Source organism: Stigmatopora argus, chromosome 15 (assembly GCF_051989625.1).
Source record: "Stigmatopora argus isolate UIUO_Sarg chromosome 15, RoL_Sarg_1.0, whole genome shotgun sequence".
Taxonomy (NCBI): Eukaryota; Metazoa; Chordata; class Actinopteri; order Syngnathiformes; family Syngnathidae; genus Stigmatopora; species Stigmatopora argus.
In genome coordinates this window covers 602,811-628,698 of record NC_135401.1, presented here as the reverse complement: position 1 = coordinate 628,698, position 25,888 = coordinate 602,811, and the positions used below count along the sequence as shown (strand labels likewise).

Genomic DNA, 25,888 nt, shown 5'->3' with positions numbered 1-25,888 from the left:
CCGTGTTGAAATGATGCTAGCGTGCCAGTAAGCGTTAGCCTAGTAAACCCGTGTGTACAAATAAAATGTTCTATATTTTATTGGACACATTAAATCTTTTGGAAAAAACAGTAACTAATGCTTAGTCCTTTGGAAAAAGTTATTATAGCAATGTTGACAACATGGATTTGCTAATTGTACTTGTAATCTTTGGTCAAATGGGATAGTGCCTGTAATAATAATGGCTACATAAAGACAAGCATGAATAATCATTTTCATAACCGAGTTGCAACCAATACACGACAAAATTTTGAGCTTTTTTGGTCATTCACCTTTTTATCAGCGTGTCAGTAAACATTCGCGTTCACACAAAGCTAAGAGCAAAACACATTCGCACAAATAAAAAGAAAAAACATTTCCTTAAAAGCACGCAATCATTAAAAACACAAGTCACCCTGAAACCTTTTGATAGTGCAACTCATTAAAATCAAATACAATGAGGAAAGTGTTGATTGCTTGTTTCAGGCGAAAAGAAAGGAAAGAAAATCAGCTTTCATATTTTGGGGGTTTTGTTCACTTGCTGTAGTGGCACACAGAGTCCATGGCCATCTGGATGCTACACAAAAACAACAACGTGAGAACTCTGCATCCATTTGTTCATATTTTTCATCAAATATGGGGGTTACCTTTGCGCAGCGTAGCCTCTCTCGCACAAGTTGACCAGAACGTACAGATGTCTCAGCGCGTACTCGTACTAGAAACGGAAAAGCACGGCATCATGGAGAAATTTAAACAAAAGAAAGAATGATTTTCTTTGTTTGATATAGATACATGGAATCAACACGATACAGTCTGTTTTTGGTGTTTTTTTCAGAGGGTTGGAACCAATTCATTTGTTTTCCATTCATTTCAACGGGAAACGTCCGCTCGAGTGACGAGAATCTCGTCATACGATCTCAGTCTCGGAACGGATTACGCTCGTATGTCGAGGTACCACTGTATAGAGCAAAATCAAGTCGCCGTTTGTACCTGGGCTTTGTTCCAGTTGAAGCAGTTCATTTTGTAGTGGTCCACGGCGGCGCGGTAGCAGCGGTGCTGCGTCAGGTCCCGCCTCTCGTTCATCACCTCCACGGCCTCGGCGCCGTCGCCCGTCACCGTCTCGGCGAGCTGGCGCGTAGTCGCCGCTAGCATCTCTCTTACCTATACACAAAGTTGTTGTTTTTTTTTTCAAAGTTGGAGCATATTTTTGTCTCTAAACAATGCATCGAGGATGATATTTGACAGTCGATCCTACCTTGAAGTGCTCGTCGATTTCAGAGAGAAGGTCGCGTGCCACGTTCACGTCGTTGGACGCCATCAGCTTCCGCTTGAGGATGGCCAAGGGGACGTCGGGGCTGGGGGTCAGATCCGGCTCGGCCACGGGAGGCAGCCGGGCTCGGGGGGCCGCGGTCGTGCGCATCCCCTGGAAGGCCCCCACCGTCATGTGGCCCAGAGTCTGAGGGGGGCGTCAGTCAGGCTTGATCAACTTTTTATAGATGTGTTTACAATGATATTTTAGAAAATTGCCAATATTTCATTTTGGTTAAAGGCCGTATTTTTGGGGACTGGGAAAATGACTGCTGTCGGCTGTCAGAGTGAAACAGTAAAAAACAGCCAAAGTCCCCAAAAAGGTGCAACTTATAGTCCAGAAAATACAGTGGTGTTTTTTTGGGGGGAAAAATTGGGAGTGAACTCACTTTGTTTCCAAACTGCCTCACATGGCTGGTGTTGGTGTGAATCCGAACGATTCGGAACTGTTTCAAAAGAGTCTCCTTGGACAGGTCCTCCTGCAACCAGAACAAAAGACCATTTTAAAGCGGCCGGTGGCTATCGGACGCGGAGGTCGAGGCCCAGGTCGCGACGTACGGCGTCAGAGTCTTCCATCCAGTTGACGCTGTACCAGTCCCCCAGGTAAGTGTTGCGTTGTTCGTCGTAGTAGCAGGCGTACGACGATTCGTGCGCGTTGGCCGCCGTTGTGGCAAAAACTGGAAAGAAACACAAAACACCAAAGTAAACGGCTGCTACTCTCAATTTGAAGTGTATCGATTCCTTTTATATTCTGATGACTTTTTATGTATTTGCATATTTGTATTCTTATTTTAATCATTGTGTTTTAAATGTCATTTCTTTTCCCGAACGCACCATCAATGTCATCTGGGAGATCTTTCATCATTGATCCGGATTCGCATGCTTCGATGTAGATCACCATCTAAGGAACAAAAACAAAACAATTTTAACAGTGTCGACGTCATGACCATGAAGATTATGAGAGGCTTTAGGTGGACTCCACACCTTCTTGTACTTCTTATTCTGGTGCATGTACCGGATGGTCTTCTGGAGATCTTCCACGTGCAGCTGAAAAACAAACATTTTCAATGCACCAAAGTACCCCCACCTCTGCACAATATTGTGTTTAACTCAATACATTAAATATTACAACCCAGAAACACCTAATTTCTTGTCATTGACAAGAAATATAACTTACACGCATGTGCTCTCTGTACCTAAAACAATTCACAATCATCGCTTGTCATTAAAAAAAAAACAATAGTGTATCAATACATGCACTTCTGTCAAATGCTGCCCTCCAGTGGCCATGATGCGTACACACAAGGCTTTTCTTTTTATCAGTTAAATTGAGTGAATGAATTCGCTTTTTTTCTCATCTACCTCTTTGAAAACCCTCAATTGTGAGGCATATATTTTTATGCATTGTTAAATAATGTATTTATTTTAGTTTTTGGAATAATAAAAACTGTTATATGTTTGAAAAAAGGTCCTAAAAGGTACTTTGTCTCTTAAACCATGTGTGGCATATATTCAGTAGATTTTTTTTTTCTTGTTTTATACATAAATTTGATTAAAGTGTCAACAATATTCACGCCTGTGTACATCATCTATTTATATTCTTTAAATTGTGGGCGGGGGACATGTACTGTATAGTTAAATCATTACAAAATCACTAATTATTTAGATCCATATATTGTGTATAAAGAAAGAAGAAGAAGAAGAAGAAATTAATGGATCCAACCTCTCCAGCAGGGAAGGCCAAAAGTCCGGGAGCTCCGTGGTCAGTGAAGAAAACGAAAATGTGGTCGTTGGGGCCGCTGTGTAGGGACAAAAACAAAAAAGGTTAACTAACGCGTGGATCCAGGAAGCAAAAGGAGGCGCCGGATTGACCGCTGACCTCTTCAACACTTTTCCAGAACCCCCTTTCACCTGGGAGGCGTTGCCGCTCAGCACGGCCAGGAAGTTTTCCGGAGTGTTGTTCTGGCAACCAACGGCAGGCGGTCAGAGGGGAAAAAAGCGGGCGAAATGCCACTTCCGGTCCGCTCACCTCATAAGTGTAGTCCTTGGGGACGCCCTTGTACACGTCGCTACCGTTGGGCCGGTTGATCAAGACGCCGGGCGTGGGGTTCCTAAAAGGTGGACAAAGCGTTATCGCGATAGCCTCTGGATATTTAGATATTTGGCCAAACTTAACCTCATTTCAAGTGGTGTGTGTTTACACGTTTACTAAGCTGCATCATTTTTTTAAAGGGTTTCCGAGTTAGTGTTGGGCATCTCAGAACAAGTCTTGGAAGCAGTTAACCGCCATAAACCAGGTATTATTGTATTAAAAAATAGATACCATTACATAACCGTCCAACTTTTTCCAGCTCAAAAATGTAAATAACGTTGTTTCTATATATAATCCGATTAAACGCGACAAATGTTTACTTCGCTTGACTGCAGCTTTATTCCTGCACGCTCCACTTTGACCGTTCCTCATCATTACGCAAACATTTGCTGAAGTAAAAAAAAAGTGCACGTGTGGTTTTTACAACAAAAGACAAAGTGATTGCTTTTTTAAAAATCAGTTCTTGTTATCGGTAAAAAATAAATAAATAAAAAAGGTTAGTGTTGCCGCTAATGTTATTTGAAAACGGATTGGACGTCTGAGGACGTCTGCCGAGTATATAACGAAATGTCGAGCTTTACGGTAAGGTTAAGTGATCATTAACGTGGAATGAGGAGAAATCACATGATCAACTGTGTGCGCGCGTGTCTGTGCGTGTGTGTGTATGACTAATAGCTCATTTTGTTTTTGCTCAAGTTTTGCTGTCTCTGCGAAAAAGTACATAAAAAGAGGAGAAAAAAAACCTGACACAAGGTCTTTTTACTGTCAACAAACCAATGTGCCACTTTCATTTCTCTTTAAAATCAGTGTGTCAGATAAGATCAAAAAGAGGAAGTGTGTGTGAAAAGGAGCTGTTCCAGGGCTCACAAAAATATATTTCATTTAAAGATGATATTGGAAAGTTTTGTCATTTCAGTTTTACTTGTGTAGAGCATTTGGCGGAGTGCCCCCAAAAACAGGAAAGCTGGTAAAAAGCTGACAGAACTGATAAGACGGACGCAAAAAAAAAGATTTGTTTTAGATAAATATGTGCATTAGAATGAAAAAGAATGTGCTGTGGAAAGTTGAGACTATAGAACTCAGACACCAAATATTTATCTATTTAAAAATATATGAGAGAAATAGAATATTTGCATTTTTGTGTGTGTTTTAAATGAAAAATCCTTGGTGGATGGAATACAAGTGGCGCTTTTTCATAGTTTGTTTGGGCCCGCAAATTGCTTTTTTTTTAATGGCCGGTGTTTAGGTTAAAATTGAGGAAGTTCTCACTCGTCCGCTGTCGCCACGTCGTCCATCATCATGACCACGATCTGCTCGTCCGGGATGCCGTTCTTGTGGACCACCTGGTAGGCGTGGCAAGCGTCCGCCTGGTCAAAAAAACAATCAAGCAATTAATCAATTTATTTATATAGACCTCTGAACGATTTGGACGTCCATTGGTGTCAGTGGCACTAAAAAAAATCATTCACTGTGGTGTCATTCTTTAGTAATAAGCAATAGAACATGGCAGGATTTATTAAATACTGCCATTTGTCCCCCAAAACAGAAAACGAAGTACAGTGAATTTAATTATAATATTATTTGTTACAGAGTGTGGACAGATTGATCATATTTAGCGATATTACAAATGGTGTCTTAAATGTGACCTTTCAGGATAGAACATATTCAGTTACATTTTTTACGTCAACGTTTACCTGATGTCTGTAGTTGTACCAGGAAGTGGATCCGGCCACAATCAGCACCCAATTCTTCCCATTTTCGGGCTCCCCTCCGGGCATGGAATTCAGCGACCTGGCCGCGACGGTGGCGAGTCCCAGCAAAACCGGCAGAACCAGAAGACGAACCATTTTCCTGCCTCAACTTGCGCAACAACATATCAACATTATAGTCACGAGTTGTTTTTTAACACATTCGTACACCCGAGTGTCTAATTTAAGAGTTTAACGTGACAATTTCGACGACACGACGCCACCTCAATCCATGTTGTCACATGACAGTAGCACACGCAAGCTAGCTAGCTTAACAAAACGTCGCACCGTTGTTTAAAATCAATTAAAGAGACCGTCATAACATATTTGTATTACCTGCAGGCTGTGATAAAGTGGGAAAAATGTCCAAACGAAGCTGTGAAGTGGGTGAACAACCCGAATTATCTGAAACGGGGAGGAAGGCAGTGTTATATATTATGCGAAAAACAAGGAGAGTTGTTTGGAATGTCGTGAAACGGCAGCCAATCAGAGCACGCGGGAGGCGGGGCTTTCCTGCCAAACAAATCACATGCTCTTTAAAGAACTTAGACTAGATTTTTTTTGTCCCGGAATCATATTCATGACGACCAACTAGTAAAATAATGGCGAAATTACCGCTTTATTATCAATACTACAACACAACATGACGTTTCTTACCATTTCTGAGTCTTGACCCACCGTTCAACAGCTGTTCCGTCCCAACAAACTCCACAACAACTCGTCTGAAATAAATCAAACTTTTATTTCTCCATATAGAAAAGCAATTAAGTTAAATAGTTAAACAATCCATCAGGAAAAAAAACCCTCCGTTTTGTTTTCAACCTCATGGTCCTCAATACAATAACCTTCTTTTTATCTCAAAAAGTCCAACGTGTAAATACAATGTTCACAGTAATAAATATCTTATACGCTCAACAATTTTTAATATCTATATACATATATTTGTGTAAATATATATGGATATACAGTAAAAAGTTCTTTTCAAGTCGGTAAAAGAAGAAAAAAAGGGTGATTGCATTTTAATCGTCATTCCAAGGCATCGATATCGCTCGCGGCCATTCAGAGTCTGTCGTAATAATAAATAGAGCCATTATGCACATATACGTTGATGCGTATGTGTGGATACGCCATTGTAGATTGAAAATAAAATTATAGTGCAAGTTGAAATGTTCCAACCGGGTGGAATGACTACAAATGAGAGGGCAAAAGAAGCGGGCATATTTGGCAGATGATTAATAACAAAAGAAGAATGCATAGAAATCAATGAGCGATGACTGTCGATGCAGCATTTTTGAAGCCCCGCCCCCCCAACCGAGGATGATAAAAGCAAGGCAGAAAGTTAAAGTTAAACCTCGGCGCCCAGTTCGAGCACTCCCGTCTCTATAATGGGCACCAGTTTGTCGTCCACCTGTACCAGCAGGATGGTCTTGTCCACGTGGGAGCGGTTGGCCGGCTCGCGGCTGCAAGGCACCCACCGGTGAATCACCTGGGGAAAAACAAAAGCCACGTCAAATTGTGTCAAAGTAGGAAAAAGGAAAATAATAATAATAATTTGGATCGCTAGCTCAATTATAAATAAACCGTTGTTCAAATGGAAACAAAATGACTTTTTTCGGCTTTTAAACTCCAAAAGGTTTTCATTTTTCATGAGAAAATATGAATTTTAAATACAGGAATGATCTCAGAAAGCTCATCTTGGTATGTTGGGATGGGAAATGGTCTCCACAACATGAACATGAGGAAAAAGAATAATAATAGAACCTTCCATTAGGTAAAGTGCCATTTTTTCCACTCACATGTCCTTCCATGCCCTCTAGGGGGCTCCACTCCCTCCAGCAGGTCCGCCCGGCGCGCAGTCTCACCGTCTCGTCGGGCCACTGCAGTTCCTTCCGTTTGGAAACGTTGATGTTCTCCAGGACCTGACTGGGGTCCATGATCTGAACGGCGAGCGCGACAGGTGTTGGCGAGGGGCGGGGTCACATTCCGGTCCCGTACGTACCTGCACCCTGTAGGAGATGTCGTCCCTGCGCGGGGTGGACACCACGGGGTGATGGTGAAGCAGCTGCTGATGCTGATGGTGATGGTAGTGGTGATGGTGGTGGTGCTGGCCGAGGGGGTCCATCACCACTCCGCAGAGGCCGTCGTTCCCCAGGAGCCCCGCCAGCGTGTGGCGCTTGCACGGCGGGATGCTGTGGCTGGACGGCGAGGCCGACGGGCCGGCCGGGTCCGAGCTGGAGCCCAGACGCAGCTGCAGGGAGGCCGGCAGCGTGCGGAGCGAAAGCTGGCTGGTGGACGAGCGCCGGCACGTCTCCAGGCCCGTGGCCGACGTGCGTAGCGACGAGTGGCGGCCGTTGCCCGTCCCGTTCCCGCCCCCGCCGTAGCGGTACGAGGAAGACTGGCTGGCCGTGGACGCCCGGGCCGGGGAGTGGCGTACCAGGCTGGACTGGACGGACTGGGAACTCTGACTGGAGCCTGGGCACCGGCCGGCCGCCAAATATTTCATTACAAATTCATTCTGGAATCATTTGGATCTTTGATCGCCACGCGGCGCTACGATTTTAAGCTCACCCAGAGCGTGCGGCTGGTACGAGTGAGGGCCGCCGTGTCCGCCGTGCGAGACGGAACTCTGCTGCGAATCGCCCGTCATCCCGTTGCCGCTCCCGCTGCCGCAGGACATCCCGCCGGCGTCGGAATCTTCGATATTGCCTCCGCTGTTGCAACCCGCGCCGCAGCCTTTTCGTAACCTGATGGAAAAAGCGACGCGTTAGCCATGCGGTCAAGCAAATTCGATTGGCAATCGGTCCGCTAACAAGTAGCAATTTCCCAAAAGAAGAAGAAAGCGTGCGACTTTTGGAGACCTCCCCCGTGACGTACCTGTGCCAGGTGCCCACCACAAAGTCGCGGATGTTGGCCATGCTGATGGGCCCGCCCAGGACGCGACCCAACTGCGGGTGCGAGTCGCAGTAGGAGGTGGTGAGCGGCGACACGTAGATGGGGTAGCCGATGGGCTGGTCGCACGACGAGTTGATCATGTTGCGCAGGGCCTGCTTGGCGTTCTGGATGCTGCCGCGCTCCGGGTTGCGGTTCCGCAGGAACACCAGTTCCTGCTGCTGACCCGCCCACAGGCCGCGCACGCACTCCTTGTTCACCTGCGGGGGGCGGGGCAACGTTAACGGCGTGGGGATCGGCCTCGAACGGCGACGCCAACGTGAAAATTTGAACGCACCTTGATGACTCTGAAGCTGAGGTAGCGGCGGTTGAGCATGATGATCTTGTACTCGTTGGTGCCCTCGTCCAGCACGTGGCGCAGCGCCAACAGCGAGGGCGCGTTGGACAGCACGGCGCCGCGCCACGCCGGGTCGCCCTCGTGGGCGATGACCAGGTTGCGCCCGTGGCCGGCGATGGCCTCGAAGAGCACGGCCGGCTCCTCGTACTCGTCCGGCGAGGTGAAGTGGTCCTGGTGGAGCTTGAGGGACATGCGGATGGCCGGAACCACCACTTTCCTCAGCAGCTCCATGTCGGCGAAGATCCACTCGTCCCGTACCGACGAGATGCGGAAATCTCCCTTGAAAAGGGCGTGGAGCCCGTATAGGAAGGACTCCAGGTTGCTGTGTATAAAAAAAAATAAAAAAATGAAATGGGGCCGGGCAAAAACACATTTAGCGTCAAACCGAAACATCTCGTGGGGGAAAAGTGGACATTTTTTTATTATATCTTGTCACTCCGGATTCATTTTGGCCAACACCTTTAAACGAATGAACCCCAGTCGAAAGCGATTGGACGTCTAATGACGTCGATGGCGCTGAAATTTAACGGCGGTCGTCGTCAATGACGGAAAAGGAGTTGCTTTCTGGCTCGTGACCTTGTTGTTTTGGGTCACTTCCTGTACATTTTGGATCATTTACTGTTTTTTTTTTCATTTCCTGAAAGGTTTAAGGATTTCTCAGGTCTGTTGATATCAGCGTTTTGCTGGGGGCCAATGAAACAAAACATTTCTTTTGTGCACCTTGATTTTCATGAATTCCTCAAATGTGGAATTTATGTGAATAGGATAAGAAGAAAAATGCCAGATGTTTTGAAATGTGATGTTTTTGCCACTGGAGATTCAAAATGGGATCACCCTCGGTCAAAACAAAAAATTGGACGCCTAGCGATCGTCAATAGCAGCTCACCTTATAAAGCGTAATGAATAAATAACAGAGTATAAAGTCAAGGCAGAGTTGTGGTGCACCTGACCTGGACATGTGATGAGCGGCCGTTCCGAGGGCCCGCCTCCCCAGCACGCAGAGGCCGAAGCAAAGCAACACCAGAGGAGAGTCTCTCTCGGCGTTCAGGGGCTACGAAACGGCAAAAAAGAAACGAGCTGGGTCAGCGTTTTGACAAAGAGCCCCCCAAAATTAAGCCTTTTGGCCACCTTTTCTCGGCGAGAGTTGCAATACTGGATCCAGGCCAGGTAAACGGCGCAGAAACTGTCCCTGGAGACGCCGGCCAGCCGGTGGTCGTAGTCCTCGTCGATGTTGGGGTTGAAGGTGGGGTCCAGGTCCACGTAGTTGCGCTCGCCGCACGCTCGCAGACCCTCCTTCAGGGTCTCGTTGGACAGCCACTCCTCCAGCTTGGGCGAGGCCGCTACGTAGTAGATGATGCCCTGAAGAGCAAAAGGGGAAGATTACCCCGTCATACCTTGACATCGGAGGAACATTCCGACTCAAAAGCCGCGGTGGATGGGCTTCTTAAAATTACCGTATTTTCACGACTATAAGGCGCACACAAGTCTTAAATTTTCTCCAAAACAGACAGGGCGCCTTATAATTCAGTGCGCTTTATATATGGACCAATACTAAAATTGTTATCACGATAAAATCAAATAAATCAGTCAATAGGGTACACCATCTCTCACAACTACGGCAAGCAGGCCCCGCCCGACTCTACTATTTTCCCCGTAGAAAAAGTACTGCACAGTGACTGCTGGGATATAGAGTTCTTTTGTCAATACACCCAATGGATTGTGGTCTGTATACATCGACATCAATACAGCTTTACGAAGCATGGAAAGCAGCGTTTGAATAGTTACGCTAGCTACTAGCTAGCTACTATTTGCGAATGGATTGTGGCCGCCTGGATGAACGTATAAAACTGCGTTTTCGATGACTCATTTGGAAAATTGTTCCATTCGGACACAGAAAATGAGGACTTTGATGGATTTGTGGGGGATGATGACGTGAGTAAGTTGTAAAATGGCTAAATAAAGTACAACCCAACTCAGTTTTGCTTCCGTTGCCTTTTTAAAAACGTGTTTTTAGCGTGTATGTTTAAGCTGGTATGTTTTGCCATGCCTGGCTGCGTCTATAAAAACGGTGCGTCCTTTGTGTGTGTCAAATACAGAAATAGCACTCGTTATTGCCACTGCGGCTAAAAATACGATGTGCCGTATAGTCATGAAAATACGGTAGAACTTTTTTTTTCTCGCCACTCCAGGCAGGTTTTTAAAGGAAACAATAAGAGGAGCTACAATCCGTACGACTGACCTTGACGTAGTAGGTGGTGAGAATGCGGCGCAGGTCGAAAACCTGCAGCATGGAGGCGGCGCTGTTGTCGGTGATGCTGTAGCCCTCCAGCACGTACTTGGTGACCAGCACCTCCCAGGCCAGCCAGCGTTGGCCAAAGGCGGCGTTGAAGGACAGCACGTGCGGCAGGTGGCCCGGCTCGCAGCAGCAGCAGCCCTCGTCCTCCTCCACGCCCTCCGTGATGGCCTCCACCTCCCTCTGCTGGCAGTAGGTGCCTGAGGAAGATCAACAAAATCAGTTACTTTTCAGAAAAATCATCACACGTGCTATTTCTGAGATACTGTATCAATCGATTGCTGGATTGCTCAGTGTTGCCTGCACGTAGACAAATTCAAAAAGGAAGTCATGTGAGCGGTACAACCAGCAAGTGTGTCCGTAGCGGTCTCGTTTGTCAAGCAATGGCAGGCACAACTAAGTGAGTTTTTTTCACCTGTTATGCAAAATACGCTTTATTTTCGTTCTTTAATTTCATTTCTAGAAATCCAAATAAATTTTGTTAACTGTTTTAACTGTTTATCTTCTGCAATAAATGACCGTATCTGCCGCATCTTCTTGCGTTATGGCGATTTGTCCTTGTCAACTTGCAATTTCGTGCATGTCGACTTTTTATGCGCATATAAGCCGTACCCTGGATTCAGTCATCATTTTTTGGAGCGACAAATACGGCGTATAATACGAGAAAATACGGTAAGTACCTGGACAGAAATTCAGGTGATGACGCCGGCGTAGGAATGGAACTGGCAAGCATTTTTTTTCACTCACCTCGGAACTCCAGCCCCCGAAGTTGAAAGGTGACCAGTCCGTTGCCGATCTCCACCAGGTGAACCAGGGCGTTGAGGTAGTCCGAGGCCAGGATGAAGCAGTCGCCCGTGGTGAAGTTGCCCCAGCGGCCCAGCAGAAGGTCGCCGCACAGGCTGTGCTGCAGCGAGCGCGTCAGGTGCTCGTAGAAGATGGAGTTCAGGTTGTTGTCGTCCGAGCCTGCCACCCGCAGAAGGCGTTAGGGCGGTGTGGCGACAGGACCGCACCCGTCCCACCCGTTTGAAGCCGGCGTGCCATCTCACCCGGATTCCTGTCCAGCTGCGAGGCCAGACGGGTGTTGGAGTGATCCACTCGCTTGGTGCTGAGGGCACAAAAGTCCCGAAAGGTCAACGTGGAATACCCGGCCACGACGGTTTGGAGACCTACTTGTAGTCGCGCTCCCAAAACTTGACGGGCCGCACGTAAGACGTGATGAAGATGGCGCTGCCCAAGAAGGGGTTGAGAGGGGTGGAGAAGATGGCCGACACCAGGGCCTGCACGAAGAGCATCGCAGAGTCTGCGGCGAACCGGGAGGTCAAGGAGGAATAGGATTTGGAACATTTGCCAGCTATAAAAAAAAAAATTCAAAAAAATGTCAGCGTGACCTCCATTGTGTGAACGGAGTAAACATTCTCCAAACGGGAGAGCGAAGGTGACTCGACAGCGTGACCGCCGTCGTTAAAAAAAAGACATATTAAAGGAAAAGAGAGATAGCGTGAGAAGGATACGAGGCACGGCGAAGGGTTGCGCGAAGGCGTGGAAGGCCGAGCCCCACGTGATCTGCCACGGCGCGATGTAGGTGTAGACAAAGTGCAGCTTGTAGAACAGCTCCCACAACTGTTGACCAAAAATAGCATTAAAGCACCAGTCCAAAAAAACAAAAAACAATTTTGGAACCTTTTAGGAACAACTATTGAAAACAGTCGTTCACCCATTGGCTAGCACGGATGGCAAGGTACACGGTCGATTGGTCGCTGGTCTTTTGGTTGCCAGTCTTTTGGTTGCCAGTCTTTTGGTTGCCCGGAGGGTAAGTGATAATGACCATTTAAATGGTTGCTCAAATTCCCTAAATACAAACTGCCAATGACTATTTAGTCATACTTAATGCCCTATTAATTATTAGGCTAAAGAAAAGCTCCAAATTTCCCGGACTTTTATTGTTTTGTGTTGGAGAACTTGTTAAGACCCTGACGAACTCACGTCGCTTCTTAAAGGGACAGCGCATGTACATACAAACTCTTCTACACTCACACGTCGGCTCATGGCCATTGTTGGCTTTTATTCATGAGTAGACCGTCTTGTTTTACCTTGTTATGTCGCCGGTCTTTTGGTCGTCGGTCTTTTGGTCACCGGTCTTTTGGTCACCGGTCTTTTGGTCGCCCGTTGTCGCGGTCGGGACGACCAAAAGACGGCGACCAATCGACCGCACACGGATGGCAATCCGTCAAATTCAAATAAACAGAGATTTGAGATGTTTATAGCAAACAAAATTGTGCATAAAATGGTGACCTAAACACTAAACAAAAACGGATGAATTTCAACGTAGGAGTGGAATTTGGGCGCACCTTGCTGAAGACGATGGACATGAGGAAGAGGTCGAGCAGCAGCGTCTCGGACAGGTGTCGGTAGTCGAAGGTGAAGAAGAGCACGGTGAACAGCACCGTGATGTACTGGTAGGTGGGGCTGCTGTAGCACGAGCGCAGGAGCTTCAGGCCTGCGATGGTGATCATCAGGGCGCCCACCCTGATGGGACGATTTAATGGCGTTAAGAAAAAAAAGCGAGACATTGTTTTAAAAGGACCGGCGCGAGGCAGTTCTCTCACTCGGTGTCCAGTCGTTTGGGGCTGGCCAGCTCCCGGGCGCTGCCACTCATTTCGTTGAGGATGACCAGCGGGTACAGGATGTTCCTTTCCACGAAGAGCAGCCACACGTGGAGCTTCTCGAACCACATCACGTGAGCCGCGTCTACAGTTGGACGAGACCAGATTGCGCTCGTTAGTGCGGGCTGTTGGAGTGTGTTCCCCGGGCTTGCGTGGGTTTTCTCCAGGTCCTCCGCTTTCCTCCCACATCCCCAAAACGTGCATGCTAGGCTAATTGGATGCTAAATTGTGCTGGTTATTTGTCTCCATTAACTGGCCACCGTTTGGGGGTGTCCCTCGTCTGGCTAGGATGGGCTCCAGCACCCCCCTCCGACCCTTGTGCAGATAAGCAGTGAGGAAAATTATATTTTGAATGAGGTATTCCATTGTATACACCAAGGGTGTCAGACTCGGGTTGGTTCGCGGGCCGCATTAACGTCGACTCGATTTTATGTGGGCCGGACCATTTTAGATATACTATATATTTTTTTTTTAAATAAATGGATTAAAAGAACTGGATTAAAAGCCCTGAATATTCTGTTTTTTTATAGATCTAAAACAATGTTTATTTTAGATTTTACAAAATGATTTTTGAACTAAAAACACAGAAAAAATGGATTAAAAAATACAATTAATGATTTAAAAAGGGAGAAAATCAGGATTAATTTAATATACATCTATACTCTTATCTATACAAAATGATGTGGCGGGCCAGATTTGGCCCCCGGGCCGCCACTTTGACACCTGTGGTATACACGGAAGGTTTCATTTTGGAGGCAAAAAAAAGGAGGCGACGGCGTGCTCACCTCGGACTTCAAACTGGTAATACTCTTTGGTCTTGAGCAGCGGGTGCGAGAAGCAGTGCCAGGGTAGCTGTTTGCGCACTTGGGGGAGGAGGTAGTGCGTCAGCAGCCCCACCGCGCCCAGCAGCGAGTACAGCACGTAGCTCAGGTAGGGCTACGGCGGGCGACCAGGTTAGCGATCGCGCGACATGGGGAGGGAAGGCGTACCCGGACGTACCCGCAACGTACCTGCAAGGCGATGAAGACCGTGCTGACGTGGATGGCAAAGTAGAGCACGGCGACCAGCGCGCACACGATCAAGTCCGACTGCAGCCGTTCGTTCTTGAAACCAACGGGCGAGCGCTCGTGATTCCGCCGTCGGCCAACGCGACGCCGGGCGCGTTCGGTTCGCTCGCGGGACTCACCACGGAGGCCCGTAGCTTCTCGGGGAGAGGGTCTCGCACCTCGGAGAGGGGGTCTTCTGGGTCGCTGTCCCGCAGGTTGGACAGAATCTTGGACTGGATCAGCGAGCTACGAGACGACGTTAGCACTTTATAGCGGAAATATACCGATTGTGGATTTCATTCAAGGGTCTAACTGTATTTAAAAAAATAATAACAATAAAAACACTCACAAGAGTGCCGAGGGGTCGCTGCTCTGTCGACTCAGGTGGTACGACAGCGCCACCAGCAGGCCGCAAAAGACAGAGAAGAGCACGGGGATGTGATGAGGCTCCCAGGTTTCCTTAAAGAGAGAGAGATCAAACTTAGGGCCCGTGATCCTAGCCGGGCAACGGCGCGCACTTGCTCACTTTGAGGGCGCCGTAGCAGAAGCCGTACAGCAGAGCCACGGCGAGGACGCTGCGCAGGACGCTGTAGAGCGACGACGCCAGGCTGGTGGAGGCTTGGGTCGTGCGACGAGGGAGCGTGGGAGAAAACGTCGTGTTAGCGTAAAGTGTCCATTTGCAATTTCTAGTCTCATCTGCGACCGGTCCCCGGGATGACCGTCCAAACTTGGCTTACCGTTGCCTCCAAAAACGTGGATGTCCAGCTGTTCAAAGACGTACATGACAAAGGTGTTGACTTGCGGTAGCAGCCCCACGAAAAAGATGACGGGGAAACACAGCGTGAACACTGGAAACGGAGGATTGTCGTTAGCAGGAGCGACATTATTCCACACGCTTGACCTTCGGCGCGACGACGCTAGCTTGAGCCTCACCTATGACGAGGTCCCGGGCGGAGGAGAGCACCAGGGAACTGGTGAGCGCCACGCCGTAGAGCGTGAAGCGGGACGAGCTGCTCTTCAGGCTGCTGTAGTGCAGCAACCAGATGAGGGCGCAGCACAGGCAGAAGTAGACGGGCCGGCTGTAGGCGATGATGCGATTGTGACCCTGCGGGCGACACAAGTAGCATAAGATTCAAACCACGTGGCTATTTCCTGACACGTGATAATTTAGCCATCCCAGTACATGGAAAATTAAGTTCCTTTACAACTATATTCGGGCTTTATTATCTAGATTCCATTTGCAGAATTTCCGCGGTGACGTGTACCGTCTCTTTAAGGGAAGCTACTGCCTTTGGGTATTGAAAGCCATTGCAACATATGACGCAAAGCCAATGGAATCCAGCAAAATAAAAACGGCTTGTTCTTTGTGCTCCGATAGCGTCCCGAAATTGCGTGGCCAATGTTACCAAATGTTCAGGCGTGCGCGTGCTCTCAACTGGGACTATTTAAAGCCACGGCGCCCACGGCCGAACCCGGGCGACATTAATAAGCAAGCGCTATGGCTTTAAAAAAAAAGTGAATAATAAAAATGGATGTGTTTTACATGGGAAATTTAATACTTTTAAAGACCTTTGCAAAATCTATGAGAAGCTTTGAAGCCATTTCACGGCCCAAAATAAACCAAGCCGTTAATTTCTAGACAACATTTAGATGAAGAAAAGACCCTAGAAATGTTCTCCCTTGAGTTAGCAGCGACTACTTACATGACGCGGCGAGGACGAGTCCGGTTGAACGCTCTGTCAATGAAAAAGAGCAGAAGGATGAGTTCGAGGGTTTGTCCCGTCCGTCCTCGCCGTCCGTCCGTCTTTCCCTCACCTTGAGCAAAGAATACTGGCAGCTGGCGATGACGAGGCAGAACTGAAAGACCCAGATGTCGGTGAAAAAGCCTTGCACCAGGAGCAGCGAGCCCAGGAAGGCCACCAGGACGGCCAGCGCCACGGCCAGCACGTTCTCCAGGACCTCGCGGTTGCTGCGAAGAAAGCGGCACAACATTCACAAACGCTTCGATTGGCCGTGGCCGTTAAAAAGAAAACAAAGGCAGGTCAGAATCGTGTTTAAAAATTGACAAAACAAACAAAAAATACACAGGATTGCTTTTTTCCGATACATCACTGGAGAAAAATTTTAATAGAAGCCCGTATTTAGTGTAAAAAATAAAAATAAATCCCACAGCAGGTGACTAAAAAGGCCATATTTTGGACACAATTCCAACCGAAAAAGGGCCAGAAATGGCTTAATAAAATATTATTCGTCTTCCTTGGCCCCGCCCATTAAAAATAGCAAGTAATATTTTTTAGTTTTCGATTCTCTTATTGCTATGTGACTGTTCTGCCTGTTCTGTCGACATCCGCTAGCTAGCGCAGCATAGCACTAAAAAGCTAGACATTATCATCCATTCTGGTTGTGACATCACAACCAGAATGGATGAACAAAATGGGTTCTCTCTCCTTCTTTTAGACGGAATAACTATTTTTTTAAAAAGACCAAAACAAACATTTGTGTTCAATATTTAAGATGACGACATCACAGTACTTTTCGTCATTTTTTCCCCCGAGACAGATGCTAAGCGGGTTGCCAGGTGGTGGTGACTTACCGGTCGAACAACGCCAGCAAAGTCAGGCGGTCGAAGTGCAGGCCCACCCACAGGTAAGGCATGAGCCACAGGCGGTAATACTGCTTGGCTTTGGCGGCCGCCGCCACCGCCGTCCCCGCCGTGTCCTCGCCCCCCAGTGACACGTGGTGGAGATCTGGGCTCAGGTCGGCGTCCTGCTGCTCCAACAGCTCTGGGTCCATGGTGAGTAGGCGGTTCAGGCGGATCTGCGGTATGGGGATAGCTTTCTTGTCAATGGAGGCCGCTATGACCTCGACTTTACACTGACCCCGCCTCTGACTATCCCCCACTATTTTTATGGTTTAGACCAAGGGTGTCAGACTCGGGTTGGTTCGCGGGCCGCATTAACGTCAACTCGATTTCATGTGGGCCGGACCATTTTAGATATAATATTTAGATTTTTTTTTTTTTAAATAAATGGATTAAAAGAACTGGATTAAAATCCCTGAATATTCCGTTGTTTTATAAATCTAAAACAATGTTTATTTGAGCTTTTTTAAATATATTTTTAGATTTTGCAAAATGATTTTTGACCTAAAAACACAGAAAAAATGGATTAAAAAATGACAATGATTGATTTAAAAGGGTGAAAATCAGGAAATGTAATATACATCTATACTCTTCATTTTAATTTGATCCTAAAACAGAAAGTCGGCACTCATGATTTACTTTCTTGGGCCGCACAAAATGAGGCGGTGGGCCAGATTTGGCCCCCGGGCCGCCACTTTGACACCTGTGGTTTAGACTGACGGCATTAAATGTCGATGGCATCCAATGAAAGAGGGGAAAAGAATAAATATTCTTTGATTTTGCAAACACGAGGATATTCCGGTAGGCGTATTAAATGCTTAAATGTCCACCCACTGGGAAGAAAAACTGCTTTGCACAAAAGCCATTTTGACTCACCAGGTCATGAGGGTAGAAGCGAACTGAGGTAGAACTGGAAAGGTGGGAGTCTGTGTCCCTGCAAGCACAAAATAATCACATTTCCTTTAAGAGAAGGCACGCGCAGCCCTGGAATTCCAGCGCTAAAAGGCAGCGCGTGGCATTTTTGTGTGTGTGTGACGCTCACCAAATGTTGTTGGACGCTCTTCTGGTGGCGGGCTGAAAGTTTACCAGGGACATGTCGCAACCGGCGGCCTCGTACAGGGACGGCGTGAGTTTTCCTAAGGAGAATCAACCACGTGACAGCTGTAATGGCCGAACGTGGCAACTAACGGTTGTAATTTAAGGGCCTCCATTGTGTTCCAGATGACAAGAAACGGGCGTATTTACCGAGGTCGTCCTGCAAACTGCCGGCTCCGAGCGTGGAGGCCTTGTCCTGAGAGCCGTCCAGGTGCGCGCTCCCGTTCCTGGCCAGCAGGGAGGCGCTGGCGCTCAGCACCGTCACCTGGGAGCCGCTGCGAGATGGCTGCGTGGATTTGGCCTGGCAGGTGGGCGGAGGCTGAGACGCCTGGCTTAGCGCCTCCTGGAGGCTGCCGGGTGGAGGAGGAGGAAAAAAAATGGCGTTTAGTCATAAGAATTGGGAACGGTCCTGAAAAAAAAAACGTACCTGAGGGGAGAACCGATGAAGGAGGACGGCGGCGTGGGGTTGCTGCCCGCGTTGTGGCGCCGCCGCACCGCCTGCCGGCGAAAAGTGCTGCGCTCGCGGCGGAACACCACCGTCTCTTCGCTGCACGGGGCTGCGTGGGCGAGAAAAATCGGGCATTTCGTTACGATTGGGAGAGGAAATCAGGTAACAACGACTTTGGCGCGTACGTACCCCGCAGACAAGCGGCGGCGCCGTCCTGAGTTTCCACGAACAGCGCCTGGCTGGGCAGACTGTTCCTGGATCGCGTGACCGACTCCAGCTGGGAGGCGCGGCCCAGCAGCGAGGCGGCGTCCAGGACCTCCCCTTCTTTGGCTTCCAGGTCCGACTTGGAAGTGGTGAGGAGTCCGGGGACGGCGGGGGTGCCCAGACGCGCCGGGTCGTTCAGGCAGGCGGCCGTGCCGCTGTCCAAGCTCAGCACCCGGGCGTGCGTCTTGGCGCCGCCCGTGCCTGGGCCGCGCCGCCTCCCCCGAGCCCGCGGCCCCGCCTCCGAGGGGGCCGCCTCGGTTGCCGGGCGCTTGCCCTTGAGGGCCCGGTAGCGGCCCTCGGGCGAGTGGCAGGCGCTGGACGAGCTGTCCGTGCTCAGGTGGCGGGCGGAAGGGAGGCTGGAGGTGCAGCTGAGCTCGCTGTGATCGCTGGAGTCCTCCTCCCCGCCGGCGCCAGCGAAGACGGCGCTGCAGGGCTTGGCCATCCCGCGCTTGGACACGTAGTCCCGGTGGCGACTGGCGTCGAAACTGCTGGCCCGTTTCTTGCCCGCGCGCCTCCGCCCGCTGCGGCCGGCGGACAGCGAGCAAGTCCTCTGCACCGGAGCGTTCGACCGAGCGCCGTCCGGCTCCCCCGGACTCCCCTCGTGAGGGGGCGGGGACACGGCGGCGGCGGCGCTCCGCCCCGGGCGCTTGGCGGTCAGCTCGTTGGCGTGTGGGTTCTTGTTGGCCTCCCTGGAAGGGAGGGCGGCGTCGCCGCGGGCGCACGGCCCGCCCTCGGCGTCCGAGCGGTCCCGCGCTCGCTCGTCCCCCGAGAGAGAGGGCGCGCTTTCCACGTGCGTGGAGCCGGTGCGCTCGCTGTGGAAGCTGCTGACGGTGCTGTTGGTGTCACGGTCGGTGCCGCTGCAGTAGCTCTCGGTGGAGCCGCTGCTGCGGGCGCTCAGGCTGCGCAAGCTGTCGGCGCTACGCTCGCCCCGCCGGGATTTGGGGGCCTTCCCGCCGCCCGCGTCCACCTGGTACAGACCCGAGCCGCCCTCTCCGGCGTCCCTGGAGACGGAGCGGGACACCCCGCGTGGCTCTCGGTGCCGGTAACGTTCCAGGCCCGAGGTGGATGCCACGGCCTGGTCCAGCTCGCACACGGGATCCAGGCCGCCCCTCCTGGGCGGCGGGTAGAGGGCAAAGTCCGGCAGGCCCGGGTCGGGGAAGGCCGAGCCGGCCGAGCTGGACGTCCGGGGGAGCCCTCGCGAACGGGGCTCCTTCCTGTAGCTCTGCGAAGAGGCGTGGGGGGCGGCGTCCTCATGCGAGGAGCCGCAGTGGCACGCGCCGGCCAAGTCGGCGGGCTCTCGGGACAGCTCGGACGGGCACAATGAGGTGGACGGCTGCAGGGAAGCGAAGGAGTCGTTGGGGACCAGGCAGTACATCTTTGTGTCCGACAGGAGATCTTCAAAAAAAAGAACAAGAAGAGTCAAAGGTACGAATGCTAGCTCATTCATTACTTGCTTACTTGCTTATGTATTTAATTATATATTTATTCATGTATTTATTTATTAACTTACTCATTCCCTATCTATTTATGTCTAAAATGCCTTTCCTATTCCTGCATCCTCACTCTCTTGCTACTGTGACAACGAAATTTCCCGAATATGGGATGAATAAAGTTATCCAATCCAATCCAATTACCAGCCACCAATTTGTGCGGAATTAATTCATCGGCCCAGATACAGAAAGATCCAGATCCATTTTGTCCAAATAAATAAAGTTGGGCGCATACCGTGACCGTGATGGCAGCACTCCATGAGAGTCAGGCTGATGTCATCTGACGTTTTTCCTGCGTCTGCAAAGAATGGAGGGAAGCCATTATGATTAATTATGACTACGCTGGACGAAGGTGCAGCCGTCTTTTGTTTCCCAACGCGGCTTAGCTTCGGGGTGATCCGGAAGCACCCCCTCCTCCCCGGCACCCCGATACGGCTAACATTTACTAGCTAAGTGACATCATATGACCACATGTATATTCTATTTTGAGATATTGATGGATCACCTTTGGCTCCAGTCACTCTCCTGAGGGTGGACGCCGTCTGCAAAGGGACCGCAAAAGACGATAAACACGCCATTGGAAAGTTGATTTTTTATTTTTTTTAATTCCATCAGCCCAAGCGTCCAACGGGAGCAAGAAATACCTGCTGCTCCATGCCCACGTAGGAGTTCCGCGAGCTGCAGTCCACCGGCGGCGTCTCTTGCCGGATGAAGTCGGCCATCTCCATCCCCCCGCCAGGATCCCTGCACCCACACAAAACCCACATTTTCCACTAACTCCATTTTTTTAACACCTTCGCCACCGGAAATCGCGTGAAATTAACCTTACCCCGGGCCGTTGCCATCCTGACGTCGGGCGGCGGCTCCGTCCCGCGCTCCCTCGGCGGCGCCTCGTCTCGCCTGCCCCGTCTTTTTGGCCTGCAGCTCCACCACCTCGCCCTCGTCCAACGCGTGGTGCAGGCGGTAGTTGACCGCCTTGAGTAGCAGGAACATGGCGGCGATGACGCCGCAGTAGATGCCCACGATGACCATGGTGGACGGCAACGCCTGCGGAAAGACGTTGCCATTAACATGAGCGTCGTGAGTTAGAAAGAAAACAAATTCAATTATTGTTTTTTCCCATTGCAAAACATAGTCACATGCCCTCAAGATTTAAAGAGACACACTATATGAGTGGGAATACTTCATTGCAATGTCACTTGGGCTAATAGTTTGCAGTTGTTTTCTTCCAAAAATGTCGATATTGGGGTCATTTTCCAAGTGTATTTTTAATTAAGTATTTTTTCTGGCTGTGTTGAATCCCGGAAAATTCCGTTCCTTTCCCCTAATAAATAAAGTAACTCAGGACTAACCCGGTGGTGTTAAAAAAAATACATTGAAAGGAGGCGTTGTTTTCAATAAAGTCACTTGAAAAACGCTGAACTAAATAAAATAACAGTTCAAAACGACGTTTTTTTAAATGGTCTCCGTAGCGTTGTTGGACTTTAATAGCACGTTCAATAATTATTGACACTCCAGATATTAGACCGAGTCCAGGGAGGCGGCTATGTAATGTCCCACTGGCCGCTGACCTGGACGGGCAACCGGGGGGGTTTAGAGCTGCTTTGTTTGTCGATTATAACATGGCCTGGTAGAAACAAAATATATAGATAAATAAATAAATAACAAGATTGAAGAACTCACCATGTACAGCGTGAAAGGGAAGCATAGCAGGAAGAGCCAAATGTAGAGATGGAGCGCGTTGACGAACGTATTCTGGTCGGGGTCGTAGTACCAGCCGCCGGTGATTGAAGCCCAGACCCCCTGCCTGAGGATCTGGAGGCTCTGCGAGCCCATGGCTCGCTCCAATGGGCCGACGACGCGTGGCGAAGCGCCCGAAGCCGTCGACGGGGGACACTTTAGCCGACGGCGACGACGACTAAATGTCGAACGTCGCCGCGTTCGCTGGCCTAGGCATCTTCTACCGCCGATAGCTAGCCCCAGTCAGCCGAGCCGAGCCGGGGTAGCTTGGCTGCTGTTTGGAGTCCTCCGCCGGAGGACCGTGCTATCCCACCACGCCCTGCGAGCACCTTCTTCTTCGTGGCTTTCGCCGCGTATCACGCAAAGAAGAGCGCGAGGAGGCTCGTGTGCCTTAGTTGACGCGTCTTTTTGTCTGGTGCACAACATTTCATCATCATTAGGAAAATAGCGTGATTAAATGTGCTAGTAGAGGGGTAGAGATATTCATTTCAAACGCAGAAAACGCTGAATCATTATGAAATGGGATGCGGAGCTTGAGCCAAGTGACTAATAGTGACACCAAGCGGCAGTCATGTGTATTACAGTTAATTGCTACAACGGTGTTAATTCACTGATGGCTACATTTAAAACGCCCGTTATTTTCCCTTACTATAAGCATCGAATTGATCTGATTAAAAGTATAAATATTTCTATTCAGTTTAATTTTAGCTGTTAGTTTCTTAAAACAGGATCCATGAACCATATCTGTAGGGTTATAATCATACTTTTTTTTAAATTAAAAGTCAAAGAGTGACAAGATTATAGAGAGTGCCTCAGTATAAATAAAAATGCAAATGGTGGTGATAAATTTAATATACAAAACAAGGAGGTAATCTGACGCAAGAGTTGATTTATCAAACTGTACTATGGGTATAAAAAAAAAGTCAAACAGGATGAAAACAGATCCTTATTGCAAAAAAATGCTGACCTCATCCAATATCCATCTCATTCCCGCAAGTGTTCAAATTACAGTCATCGTTATTATTCAATAATCCTGGGTGAGACACAACCGGGAATGGCTTCCTCGTCCTTGCGGGACGCGGGCCAAGATGTCGGAATTGGTTTTGGGCATTGAAGTACCTGTGGTCACTGGAGGCGTGCTCGCTTCTCGGGAGGTGGCTTGCTAACCGGCGCCGATGCCGCGGCGGCCGTGGCGGTGGCGGCGGCGCCGGCGGCCGAGGAGGATTTGGCCGTCGGCTCCCTTTCCTCTTGTTTGACCGTTTCGGTGGGGACTTCAGGCTCCTTTTTCACCTCCACTGCAACAGACGCATGTAGTAGTTGTTATTATTTATTTTTTTACAATTTATTTTTATTATGTATTCATTTGTACTTTTTTAAAAAAATATTTAGAATTTAAGAACAATGAAAAGCAGCCTAAAATCTAAACATTAAAACAATAAAAGGGGAAAAATATCGTAAATATTTTCAGATTTCTGCCCCCTTGAGACGATTATTTTTTGTCACGTTTTAACATGAGATATTTGCAAAGATCTGCTTTTTCCCCCGAGGAAAAACAACCATACCGTTACATTGTTCCGGAGCCTTCATAGTCTATCTTCTTGGAGTTTTCAATGCACATTTGGAGTTCAAACGTAATGAACATGTTATTTCTATACGAGCCAATGAACCGAGTCATCAAAAAAGTCATCCGAGACGTGTCAACTGTCCGAAAAATAGTAGGTGACGTGTATTATTGTCCTACCTGGAATGGGCTTCTCTCCGGGCTTTGGCTGAAATTGCAGGAAGAACAAAATATAAAGCAGGATCTTGATTCCCAAATGGCGACTTGTTCCCATCTATTCTTTTACTATTAATGAAAGCTCGCGTACCTGATAGAAAGTTGGCGGAAATTTGGTCCTGAGGTCCAAAAGAAGTGTATCCACACGATGCCTTTGGAACAGCGAGCCTGGTTCCTCTTTCTTCTTGGACTTGGGCTTGTTTTTTTCTACCAAAATTCACATTGAGCATTCGGGCGGCATATTTCATGGATTACGTCCTAGTGAGCGAACTTCACCTCGTTCTTCCTGATCTTTGAAGTGCCACCAGTATCCTTTGGAGGGATGGTAGCGACAGTAGGACATGGCTTCGTCGAAGGCCGACTGGATACCGTGAACGGCAGAAAGCTGAAATGGGAGGAATCCTTTTCTTAACGTCTTGGTCGGTCGCCATTTTGTCATCCGATTGGCCAGCTTTCTCACCGCTCTGGAGCTGATGACCGTGCTGAGGTCCGGGGCCTGATAGACCACCCCTATGATGATGTAGTAGTCTGCCATAGGAATCACTGATGGGTGGAAAAACATTTCCGTAGAGAAATTCAGGTGTTGAGGCAGTAAAAAAAACAAAAACAAATGCTTCTTCATTGTGTACGTATTATTGTCACAAGGATGTCAATCAATATGGACGCTCACCTTGCGTGGGTGACTGTCTTTGTTGCTTCCGGATGATGTAAAGAATGGGTTCCTGCGCATGAAGAAGGATGTATTCCACTCCCACCATCTGACTGTAAAGAAATGCTTTTTATTTAAGAGCTGCTTTCACAAGGGGTTTTAGGCGGAGTAATGGAGAAAAAAATAAAGGTCTGTTTCGTATAAATTGCAAGGGGGAAGTGGAAATTCTTTTTTTGAACACATTTCAATGTGTGGATATCACACTTAATTACGCCAACGTAGAACCTACTTGAGATGGTCCAGGCTGAGCCTCTGCATTTTCACCACCTCATTATTACAAGTGCGGTCGTAGAATGGGTTACTTCTCTCGGAGAAGTAGTCCAGCACATTTCCGGGGTTGAGGATGGGGACCAGGCCGCTGTCCACCCAGGATATGCCCAGCAGGTTTTCTGCAAAGTCCAACAAAACGCATTGAACAGCCAGCTCAAGTGCAATTCAACGCGAATTCATCAACTCATTCATTACAATGCTACCTAGTTTATCTCCATTAAGGTATGTATTGACATCTAAACCGCCACAATTGTAACTTTGGTTGTATAAAAATGAAGCATAAACGACTTGACGTCAAAAACCATTTCTAATTTAGGGCATAAATATCAATGTAGCGCCAGGTTGATTCGTGTATTCCTTGCTAACACTAGATGCTAACCCTAAAACTACACAACCAACGACAATACATTTCTAAAAATATAATTGCTATAAACTTTAATTGTTCGGTGAGATTCTATAGCCAAACAAATAATAGTTTGTATATAATTTAAGTGCTAATTATTTTTCCCCCGGTACCTCTGAAATCCACCGCCGCCATGACGTAAATAAACGGTCGCAAGAAGATAGCGTCATCAGCTCCAAGCGACGAGGACATGTCGCTAGACGATGACGTCGAGACATTTGAAGCCATACATTTTCTACATTGTGTCAATGGACTTGCAAGAAAGAATAAATAAAAATGCTATCAACGAATAAAGTCAGCTTTTCTCCTATCTTCTAACACATTGTCTTAAATTAAACAACACATATAGTATAAATTACAGTCTGAATGTTATCATTAGATTAGATTATTCATCCCGTATTGGAAATTGTATTGCGTGGATTACGATTTCTGTCAACAATAAGTACCTTTTTCCTGTCACATTTTCCACTAAATGTAATCACTATTGCACTCTCCACCCCCCAAATAGTGCTTGCTTGACAACAGACGACTATTTAAAGCCACGCTAGCCAAGGGAGACATGAAAACAGGCTTTGTGGAACTTATACTTGACATCTC

At 48.3% G+C, this 25,888-nt stretch overlaps 3 protein-coding genes across 3 annotated transcripts; all 3 read right to left on the bottom strand.

Annotated features, from left to right (window-relative positions):
* Positions 1–55: 55 nt before the first annotated feature.
* lgmn (legumain) lies at positions 56–5,657 on the bottom strand. Its single transcript, XM_077621152.1, has 14 exons — positions 5,503–5,657; positions 5,113–5,278; positions 4,688–4,785; positions 3,356–3,437; positions 3,206–3,288; positions 3,050–3,125; positions 2,311–2,373; positions 2,161–2,227; positions 1,885–2,003; positions 1,716–1,805; positions 1,274–1,474; positions 1,009–1,179; positions 666–733; positions 56–595 (listed from the first exon to the last, which is right to left on the bottom strand). The coding sequence occupies exons 2-14, from the start codon at positions 5,263–5,265 to the stop codon at positions 553–555; spliced, it is 1,314 nt and encodes a 437-aa protein (XP_077477278.1). The 5' UTR covers positions 5,266–5,278; positions 5,503–5,657; the 3' UTR covers positions 56–552.
* Positions 5,658–5,889: 232 nt separating this feature from the next.
* On the bottom strand, positions 5,890–22,818 carry pcnx1 (pecanex 1). The gene is made up of 35 exons (XM_077620624.1): positions 22,076–22,818; positions 21,222–21,439; positions 21,037–21,136; positions 20,898–20,934; positions 20,628–20,690; positions 18,828–20,297; positions 18,618–18,747; positions 18,341–18,540; positions 18,138–18,231; positions 17,972–18,029; positions 17,048–17,271; positions 16,270–16,423; positions 16,158–16,190; positions 15,388–15,559; positions 15,192–15,302; positions 14,981–15,072; positions 14,804–14,913; positions 14,595–14,700; positions 14,419–14,511; positions 14,194–14,344; positions 13,352–13,493; positions 13,094–13,271; positions 12,257–12,365; positions 11,916–12,045; positions 11,792–11,850; positions 11,493–11,708; positions 10,692–10,945; positions 9,581–9,811; positions 9,403–9,503; positions 8,393–8,774; positions 8,041–8,315; positions 7,735–7,910; positions 7,166–7,638; positions 6,963–7,103; positions 5,890–6,652 (listed from the first exon to the last, which is right to left on the bottom strand). Exons 1-35 carry the CDS (start codon positions 22,226–22,228, stop codon positions 6,512–6,514), a joined length of 6,777 nt encoding a protein of 2,258 aa, XP_077476750.1. The 5' UTR covers positions 22,229–22,818; the 3' UTR covers positions 5,890–6,511.
* A 148-nt stretch (positions 22,819–22,966) lies between these two features.
* On the bottom strand, positions 22,967–25,534 carry med6 (mediator complex subunit 6). The gene is made up of 8 exons (XM_077620625.1): positions 25,405–25,534; positions 24,848–25,007; positions 24,580–24,671; positions 24,370–24,452; positions 24,186–24,294; positions 24,001–24,116; positions 23,874–23,901; positions 22,967–23,427 (listed from the first exon to the last, which is right to left on the bottom strand). The coding sequence occupies exons 1-8, from the start codon at positions 25,517–25,519 to the stop codon at positions 23,258–23,260; spliced, it is 873 nt and encodes a 290-aa protein (XP_077476751.1). The 5' UTR covers positions 25,520–25,534; the 3' UTR covers positions 22,967–23,257.
* Between the last annotated feature and the right edge of the window lie 354 nt (positions 25,535–25,888).